Raw genomic sequence first — 10379 nt, 5'->3', positions numbered from 1 at the left:
TGAATTAAAATCGCTAAATAATCAGTGTTAATATCAGTTAATATCACTAAATAAGTAGTGTTAATATCAGTTAAAATCGCTAAATAATCAGTGTTAATTTCATTTAAAATCGTTAAATAATTGGTGTTAATATGAATTAAAATCGCTAAATAATCAGTGTTAATATCAGTTAATATCACTAAATAAGTAGTGTTAATATCAGTTAAAATGGCTAAATAATCAGTGCTAATTTCATTTAAAATCGTTAAATAATTAGTGTTAATATCAGTTAAAATCGCTAAATAATCAGTGTTAATTTCATTTAAAATCGTTAAATAATTGGTGTTAATATGAATTAAAATCGCTAAATAATCAGTGTTAATATCAGTTAATATCACTAAGTTATTAGTGTTAATATCAGTTAAAATTGCTAAATATTCACAAGCCAGTGACCTCTGTGTTTATGGAAGTAAACATGGAAGTTAGCACTGGAGTCGGGTATTAATGGCGTTCAGGTGGGATGAATGCGACCTGGCCGTTCAGACACAGGTCGCATTTGAAAAGATCAGATTCGTATCGTATTCAGGACCACAGAGCCAGGCGGCCTGGATCACATTGGAACAAATCAGATCTGTGTTGTTCAGACTGCCATGAAAAGATCAGATCCAGGTCACATCTGGGGGAAAAACTGATTCGGGTCACTTCAGGCTGCAGTGTGAATGCAGGCTTAGCCTTAGAAATAGACTTAGATCATTTTTATTGTCATCAACCTTTCTCATCACATTTTAACCGACATCTGCCTCATTTTTACCTGCTTTTGATAGAATGTAAATCACTCTAAATCTGTCAGATTTACAAATAATTTTAACTGCAACTTGTCACTTCCTTTGTAATCTATTTCATATGAAACCCACTAACTGAGTGACAGAGTATGAAAGCTCATTGCTGAGAATGTAGGTTCTGTAGAGATAACTTTGTTATAACGACACGCTGCGTTTCTCTCCCACTCCAGAACTTATCAGTTAAATGAAAAAATACTTTTATCATCATACAGTATACGTACCTGCAGCATCAGACACTGGATGTGTGTAAATGTGTTTGATTTTTTCAAAAAGACTTGAAATTATGTAAACTTTTATAATCTTTCTTATTAAAACAATCAGAATTGTTCAAATTCAAACAAAGTTTAATGCTAAAGGGGTTTGCAAATTAAAGCATCTAAAGATCTCAATGTTTGGCCCATAAATATCACCACAATCAAGAACTCTGGGGAATAAAAACCGTCTCTCTAGGATGAAACGAAGCAGCTGTTTCCTTCCTTTATAGAAGGCAGATCTATCAATCCTGAACGGCCTTAAACCTTCGGAATCAGAGCGACGACATTAGAAAGTTGGAACAAAATCAGTTTTAAAAGACACAAACCTGGTTAAATCACCAACATTTATACACAAGCTAAACATTAGTGAATGGAGTTTAGTCTGCATAATTTTAGTCATTAAAGGATGGAACCACCCTGAACACTCTGTTTTAAAGATGCATCTGAGATCCAGTAATGCTGGATGGAACAGTCTTAATTAAATTAGAGAAGACATGCAGCCTCTGCAGGCGAACAGGATGTACCTTCAGCGTCGGGTGAATCATCTCCTGACTCTCCAAACGGATTACTCCTCCTGCAGAAACACAGGTAGTCGTGTTAATCCGTGACAAAAACAAACCCAAACCTCAACTAAACCTGAGGATTATATTTTTTTCCTCTTTCAAATCCCATAGAAATACATCAATGACCTACTTTAAGAGGAGTCAGGCTTTCTATGGTTTTGCTATTCCACCACAGTAAAACTACACTCTCTTCCAATCCTTGGAAAAAAAAAGGTGAATTGTTCTATTTCACCATCAATCGTCAAACTATCTTTAGTTAAGCCCCTGTCACACCATGAAAGTTTAGACCTGACGTACGGAAAATCTGGAAAAAACGCTGGCATACGTTGGATAAGTTATGAGCACGCTGAAGTACGCTGAAACACGTAGACATACGGCGAGTACGTATGCCAGCGTATGCTTTACGTGGGCCATCAGTTCCAGGTCAGCTATCTGATGGTTGACATCCGTTCAGTGTCAGTTCCTCATCAGTCGTGGCGTCTAGCTTATCCTAAACCTCTGAGTAACTTGTGCATAACTTCTGCGTAACTTATCCAGAACTTCTCTCCAACATATCAGCGTATCTGACGTGTTCCAGACGAGCGCTAAACGTGTTTCTAACTTCCAGCTACTGTATAATGGCGTATTGGCAGCGTTTTGGTATAAAGGGGGTTCACAGGAGGAAACCATCAGTTCTCCTCCAGACTTCATCCCTATCATAGGGTGAGCCAGAAGGGGAGGGTGATGGATCCTCTCTGCGTTCTCGCCCACCACCAACAACCTTCCTAGCAGACATGACGCCCAATCTGCTGCCACCAGAAACCTTCTTCCTTTCTATTTCTTTTTTTTTTTGTTGATGGGTGGTAAACAGGAGCTAGATTAATTCTGCGATCAGAGAAATCTTTTTCTGCAGGCCGGGTGCATCGCTGCCCCCCTCAGGACACTGTGCATCATTTCATGGGCATTACCGTGTGTTATGCAGAAGTTAGGCTGTTGTGAGACAGAAGTTCTAGACTTATTATGAATACTCTATGTTTACGCCCAGAATGGAAACAATTAGGGATGGGGCGATTTATGAAAACCGTCCGAACCATTCGGTTTGACTGTCTCAGTTCGATTCGCATGTGTTTCGTTCGGTTCATCCGCTGCTCCTTTTTCTCATAGGCGAAGCATTTACACTCCAGAGCAGAAGGTGGCGGTACTGCGACCAAAGCCAACCGCCAGTAGTAAACAAGAAGAAGAAGAAGCGAAGCAGCGTAGCCGGGTGTAGCAGAAAAAAATCAGTTGTTGTGGAGAATTGTGTGGGTATGGCGAGTGGGAAAGAACAGGAGTTGGAAGACGCGCCAGCAGCACTTTATAGGTCTGCTGTATGGGACCACTTTGCATTTAGAGAGACCTACGATGACGGCGGAAAGAAAGCTGTGGATAACAGTGCAACAGTGCAAGCATTGTGCAACAGGTTTTGTTTATGCTAACAGCAACATGACCAACATGTCAGGCAAACAATCATATACCAATCATATAAACATATACCGAACCGAACTGAAAACCGTGACCACGAAACCGTGAACCGAACCGAACCGTGGATTTTGTGAACCGTTCCACCCCTAGAAACAATCCATAGAAAGTTCAGCGTCTGCCAGCGTTTTAGGAGATTCTGGGACTTCAGGCAGACGCTGGATAAATCAGCAGGGTGTGACAGGAGCCTCATTAGAGACTGAATTGGAATTGCCCACATCGAGTCTGCAATCATGCAATTTAAAATGAAATGCATTTGTGTGAAAATGAATTTCAAAGAATGGAAAGTTTGATTTAATACCAGTGTCAGATACATCCACATGATTTTAATAAACACAGTAAAACTCATTATCAGGGTGTTTATCCCACACAGAAAAGGATTAAGTGTTTTCTCAGGCACCTGCCGGGCTGTGCCGCCGTCTTGCTCTGACCCGAGTTCTCCTCTGTGACTGGGGAGATGATGTCAAACTGGATGGGCGTATCCGGAGCAACCAGAGCGTCCAATGAGAGGACAGAGAGGGCAGGCGACGGCTCAGAACCAACGGAGCTGATGCTGCTGGTTCGGCCCGTTCGGCTCTTACTGGAAAAAAAACACAAAACAGAAACAAAATCAGACGTAGGCAGACGAGTTCATGTTTAACAGATCCACCCTTAACTGCAACAATAAAAAAAAAAAACATTAAAATCAATCCCCTGGACTTTGTTTCCAAGTTTGAAGGTGTTTCTCTTCCATCCAGGAAGCTTTTTCAATTCAAAATGTCAGAAATAGCGTTGAGTTCCAGGTTTTATCCAGCAGCCCAACAAAGCCTGGTTTATGTTTAGAAAACATGCAAATAGAAACGGATGAACGGGTCCCCCCCCCTTTGGAATGGGGGTCGTTTGGCTTCTTTGTTAGCCTGCAATGGATGGAAGAGAAACGTCTTCAAACTACGAAACAAAGTCCAGTGGATTGTTTTAATTTTTTTTTTGAATGACTCTGACCTGCATGACTGAGAATCTTCACCAGCAACCATAACGTTACATTTATTTATTATCAATGTCAATACAATGCAGTAGAAATACTGTATGTTCTTTGAGTTTTTACAAATTTAAATAAAATCTTGCCACACAGATGAGGCCATGTTGTTTACGCTGCAATGCATTCTGGGTAAATGACGTATTCTATGTCCTGTAGCACTAGCTCTGTCCAGCTAAAACAGCAATGATGGGAACTGGCTGTATTAAACACATGTAAATAAACCCCCCCCTCCCCCCCTACCTGCTTGGTCTCATGCTCTCGTGTCTCTGCTGGAACGAAGGCGATGGCGTCACAGCTTCCAGGGCTGTTTGGTTCACTCTGGCTGCCAGCTCCTAACAGAAACACAGCATCAGAGCTAATTGGCATTAATCTGTCCTCTGGAGGAGTCCAGAGCAGGGATGGACGGAATTTGTTCATGTTCCTGTATTTTCATCTTTCTTTTTATTTATCTTTTGTATTTTCTGTAAAGTGACCTTGAGTGTCAAGAAAGGTGCTGTTAAATAAATAAAATAAATAAATGTATTATTATTAAAAAACAGAAATGAAGTTTTATAAAAAGTTTTTTGTGAAAAATATTTAAATATGTTTTAAAATATTTCCTCATGCTCAAATTTAGTTTTTTTTTAATTTCATTTCAGGTTTTAGATTTGTATTTTTTTTTTCAAATTTTTCAGGTTGAGTTTTGCATTTTTCGTATTCTCCTGCAAACGCTCGCTCTTGGCCAATTAAAAATGCTGTTGCTAATGCAAACCAATAGCAATGAAGCTTTCCTTGTCACTCCAGAAGAAAACCCGCCCCCAACTATCAGGAACATGTCACCTGAAAAATGCAATTTGAAAAGAATGCAATTCATAAATATCAATCTAAAAAAGAGAAATTTGGAATAAAAATAAAGAATGTTAATTATTATTGGAACATATAAAATTAGAAAAAAATTAAGTTTAATAACTATTTTATCCTCAAATATTATTTTTTAAAATAAAAAAAATAATATTTGAGGATAAAATAAAGTTATTGTTTTGTTTAAGATGATATTCATAGTTTAAATTCTGGACTGCATTTTTTTAAAAGTTAAATTTATTCTAATAGAATAAAATTGACTCCATAAACGTGACAAACTGGTGAAGGTAGCGTTGGATGTTTATTTTCAGTCCATATGGAGTCAGTTAAGGGAAAAATCCGGTCATATTCAGAACTTCTGAAAGTGTTTTAAAAATGAAATTATTACATCCTGTTCAATAAAATTAAGTAAAGTACATTTCAAATCCCAGTGCTGTATCTGGTGTTTGTCACAATGCGCTATTATCCAAGTCATCTTGAAAACATTCTTCTTCAGAATGTTGGCTACATATTACTGCCGAAAGATGGCAGGAGGGAGGGGTTACTATATTTGGGCAAAAATGGCCGCTTCCAGACTCAGTGGCAAAGATTACTATTTTTATTTTTTTTATTGATTAACGCTAAATTCATTAAATCACTGAAATGTATTAGTTTTAGGTATAAATAATGATCCATTGATTAATCCTTGCTGACCGGACGTTTTCATTAAAGTGGTGATAGAATGATTCTATAGGGTATTTGGTCCTTAAGGTCTCTAATAGGGTGTGTAACATTGGTTGGGCTGAAAATGGCATATTTGCTGTTCTATGAGCCCTAATGCATTCTTCCTTTTATGGTATGCTGATGAATATTTAGAAGAGCTGTGCTCTGATTGGTTGGTTTACAACGAGCCATGCTGCTGAGCAAAGATGCATCATAGCAACAAGCACTCACTCACTGAAACATCAGATTGTTGATACTGTAGGGTGACCAGACGTCCTCTGTTTCACTGACATGTTCTCCTTTTCAGACCTAAAAAAAGTTTGGGGTTTTGGTCGACTACAGGGCAGCAGAGATGAGCCGTCAGCTCCTAATTGACGTCAACTCTGTGCTTCGTTTGGATTCGCCCGTTTATGGCGGATGTTTAGAATAGTGAGATTTGCAGAGAAAGGAGGTGTTGATGGAGTTTGAACTTCTCTGTACGTCCATTTCACCCACTGAACCATCGTTATTCATCTATGGCAATGGAAACTGGGTCTAAACATGAACCATGTGTGAAAACAGACACACACCTCTGCATTTTCACTCAGGTAGATCCTCCTGGAGATGTTGTTGATGGTTGCGATCCACTGTCAGAGGAAGACAAAGAGATTTGAATCTAAAATGATCAGCTAGCAGAGAGCGGGTTAGATCACAGGAAACGGTTTTACCTCTTCGCAATCCTTCCTGCTCTCCGCCTGCAGAGTCACAACCCTGATGAGACAAAAAGTAACAAAATAGATTTTTAAATGATAAAATAGGAAACACTGAGAGCAACAGATGAAGGAGATGCTGCAAACACACTTTTTCCCGTCAAAGGAGGTGACCTGGAAGCAGAATCGACGGTCGTCAGAGTCGACGGCCATGACGGAGCAGTTGTCGAGGTCGGTGACCAGGCCGCCCGCCACCTCGCCTCGACCCTGCTGCATCAGGTTTCCCCCCTGGGTGAAGAAGTACTGACGCTCCCAGGATGACGACACCAGGCCGGTTTTACTGCCAGAAACGCAGCGGAGACGCGTTTAGATTCAAATATCCAGGAAAACCTGCAGCTTTCTGTTCGTTTATAGAAACACTTTGATCTAAGGAGCAGATGTGTTTATGCTACATTCACACCGAGTGTCGTCCAGTTTATAAAGACAGTTAAAGTGGACGAGTGCTGATTGGCGTGGAGACGTCCGGTGGAGCGCCTCAACCATCAGGTGACTCAGGTCTTGAAGCGTTTCGAGCAATCGGGCGCAGCGCATCAATGCGCCTAAAGGATGGTTCAAAGGTCCAGACAGTCGAGTTGGAAAATCTGGATTTGTTATCTTTAACATTGTGATGGTCGCATGTGCAACCACACAACAAACGGTCTGATAATTCTTTCATTTCAATAAATCTTTTACATTTTACTGCACTGTATTTCACTTTTTTACTTTGACGTGGCATTGGTTAACCACTTTGGTGCACACATTTAGTTGACTCATTTTGTAATTTCTTGCCTTTTTGGTTTACTGTAATTATAATATAACAATATTATTATTATTTATTTATAATTACTGTCATTTGAGTAACCAGTCCCTGACAGGCTGTCATGTGAGGCGGCCAGTAAAGGAAAGGAGGCCTCAGCTGTGAAGGATCTCCTCAATTCATGGGCTGCATCCTCCAAGGACGCGGTCTACCTGGACTGGATCCTTCCAAGTCCATGAAAATAAGGAGACCGGAAGAGTTTTGGCTGTGGATTCAAACAGGTCCGGCCTTCCAAGCTTTCTCCACCCTATGCTCTGTCGCTTAGCAACCATGAAAGTTGACACAAAGCAGGAAAAGAATGGATAACAAACTTTTCAAAACTGTTTCTTTTTAATTTTTTTGTTTGTAAAGTGGAATAAAGTGGCCAACCACAGGGAGCATGAACAAATAAAAGACTATAAATCACTCTCAAAAACTTCAAAGTTCCATTTTTTGAAAAACATCGTCCTCAGATCTTTTTCAAAACATGTTCTTACCCTTTCAGTAACACTGAACTAATTTCTTCCTTTACTAGGCCAGGTTCTTCTGCCAGGATCTTCTCTGTGAGGAATACCTTCAGGTTTCCTCTAAGACAGAGTTGGTTTCAGCCATTCAGTGCTTTAGCTCCGCCCCCTGGGGATCAGTAGGGACTAGTGATGGGTGCAGTAACACAGCGTGGAGCCATTAGAGCTAAGCACTATATCCAGTTGTTTCTAACTGACTGACTCTCTAAACGGTCTGAAAACGTCTCTGTTAACATGATGCAGTTGATTAAAAAAAAGTCTCATCTTTTGCTGTTTCTCATTAAAATGATCAAGAACTTTGGAGCCTAAAAGGAATAGGAACATTTCAGCCGTTGCGTTTTTATTTTAATGTTCTCGTGTTATCCTTTTCCTCTCAGTTATCACTCAACTTATCTGAATTAAACTTTATTTCAAATTGATTCTTAGTTTATTTAATGTTTTTACTGAGCTTCAAGATGCCTCATTAACATCACTAGTAGGGATGAGACTGAAGGAAAGGTTTGTGTCGCTATGGTTCTATTGATCTCAGAGCTTCTCCGTCTCTCTGAATCCTAGTTTTCATTGAGAAGAATTTGTAAGATCAGAAGCTTTGATGATGTCAGAATATCTATAGATCTATGTGTTCCTCTGATGCGTCACACGTGACTCTGGTATTATAACATGAAAGGCGCTAAGGGAACTCTCAGTACTTCCAGCCGTCTGGTGGTCTTCCAGGATTCATAGAACCGTAGTTACAAACAGAAAAGCTGCAGGTTTCTAAAAGTTTAACCAACCGTTTCACACTGATTAAAGTGCGCCTTACTTGCGGATGAATAGGTAGCCTTGTTTCCTGGTCAGGCTGCGACAGACCGGCGAATGGGCGGGGTCAGGGTCACACGGTGCATAAAGAGCGTCACATGACCTTTCCATCTGTTGGATGGTCTGCTGCATCTGCCCCACCTCTTCCTCCATCTCCCGACGTACGCTGCAGACACGATAAAGTGTTTATCTCCAACTAACTGCTCAGCAAAGAACCAGACACAGAATCAGGCTCTTACTTCTGGACGCTGGTTCCGATGGTTCCCAGGAAGTCTTCCCACTGCTGGGTGAGGTTCTCTGACCCCAACTTAAAGAAGCTGATCTGAACAGAAAAAATATATTTTAACTCAAAACCAACTTTACTCTCGTTTTAATCAAAGGCTTTAACCTTTGGTAGATGAATGTTCTGTTATCCTGAGCTATCTCTAGTTATGCTGCTATAGGCTTAGACTGCTGGAGGACATAGGGACCCCTTTTTCATCATTCAGCATTCGTTCATAGTAGCTTCAAACATTAAGAAAAAAAGCATATTTCCCAAATAAATACAACTTTAATATATTCTTATATAAAATATTTGTTAATCAAAGGTGCTACAGAAGAACTGTGCAGCAGCCAAAGACTATTTTGCTACTCAACTACTCTTTTGATTATTTTATAATCGGATAGCAAAGGTTCCTTAAAGCAGATTTTTTACAGAATTCAACCAAGTGAAACAAACCTTTTTCAGGAGTTCTGGGTAGAATATATTAATGGACAATTTTTATTTCTTTAATCTTAAACACAAAATATTTATATATTTTTTTACAATCTTGTGGATCTCTCTGTCAGCTAAAGGCGTGTTTTAGAGTCTCTATACTCCAGTTAATTATTAATTGATTACTAAATTAATTTAGGATACTTTCAATAATGGATTCATCCGATAAATTTTTTCAGCCCTAGATGGAACAATTTTTTATCTAAAAAAAAAAAAACAATCAACAATTAATTTTCTTTACATCCCATATACAGACATACATTTTTCTAAAAATATTCCTGTATAAAATGAAATTTCTGTCCTATTCTTGGGTCTGAACAACAGTGAGGAGAGTTTGGTCTCCCTCTAAAACTGTTAGGATTAATAAATTCACCAGAGCCATAGTTTCACCGCCACATTTTCTGATATCAAGTACATTAAGGTTTACTGTGTTTGACTTGATGCTGCTACAGGATCTACTGAGGGACAGATGCCTCGCCAGTAAAAATGTGGAACTGGAGTCACAAGGATTGAAATCAATCCAGAGGGCAGTACATGTGAAAACACGTGAGTGTGAGTGCGTTTGCACAAACCTGGGCCTGCATGTAACCCAGCAGTGGTTCCAACAAAGCCGTCTTTTTCTTGTACTGCAGGGTGTTCAGGGCACAGAAGTAGTGCATCATGGTCTGGTGCTGCTTCTTGCGTGAGGTGTAGACGTCCTCCACCACCTCCGCTCTCACCTACAGACAAAAGGAAAAACAAACGTATTTATGGGTAGGATTTACCACTGAACGGGGGAGCTGAATCCATTTTAATTTTATATAAAGCTTTAAAGGAAAAGTCGGGTCAGAGTCAAAATTCAAACTTCTGAAAGTCCTTTAAATATGAAATTATTCCATCCTGTTCAATAAATGATCAGTGTTTTTATTTCAGAGTAATTCTCATTTAAATGTTGTTTACTGGAGGCATCCATGTTTGTCAAAGAACACTACTGCCACCTACTGGTTTGTGACGTCACGGTGCGGTATCGGCTGTTGATCAAGTCCCAGTGCTGTATCTGGTGTTTGTCACAACGCGCTATTATCCAAGTCATCTTGAAAACATT

At 39.6% G+C, this 10379-nt stretch overlaps 1 protein-coding gene across 1 annotated transcript in view; it reads right to left on the bottom strand.

Annotated features, from left to right (window-relative positions):
* The window catches only part of appl1 (adaptor protein, phosphotyrosine interaction, PH domain and leucine zipper containing 1), a 30163-nt gene that overhangs the window by 6082 nt on the left and 13702 nt on the right, over window positions 1–10379 (bottom strand). The window contains exons 7-15 of the mRNA XM_015400724.1: window positions 9868–10014; window positions 8781–8863; window positions 8546–8707; window positions 6536–6724; window positions 6403–6445; window positions 6265–6321; window positions 4394–4485; window positions 3536–3715; window positions 1600–1649 (exon numbers count right to left, since the gene is read on the bottom strand). Of these exons, the coding sequence (XP_015256210.1) occupies window positions 1600–1649; window positions 3536–3715; window positions 4394–4485; window positions 6265–6321; window positions 6403–6445; window positions 6536–6724; window positions 8546–8707; window positions 8781–8863; window positions 9868–10014 (1003 nt within the window). The remainder of the gene's footprint in view (window positions 1–1599; window positions 1650–3535; window positions 3716–4393; window positions 4486–6264; window positions 6322–6402; window positions 6446–6535; window positions 6725–8545; window positions 8708–8780; window positions 8864–9867; window positions 10015–10379) is intronic.

This window comes from Cyprinodon variegatus, unplaced genomic scaffold (genome assembly GCF_000732505.1).
Source record: "Cyprinodon variegatus isolate N-32 unplaced genomic scaffold, C_variegatus-1.0 Scaffold1138, whole genome shotgun sequence".
Taxonomy (NCBI): domain Eukaryota; kingdom Metazoa; phylum Chordata; class Actinopteri; order Cyprinodontiformes; family Cyprinodontidae; genus Cyprinodon; species Cyprinodon variegatus.
The sequence above is the reverse complement of the archived record's forward strand: the minus strand, read 5'-3'. Positions and strand labels throughout refer to the sequence as shown.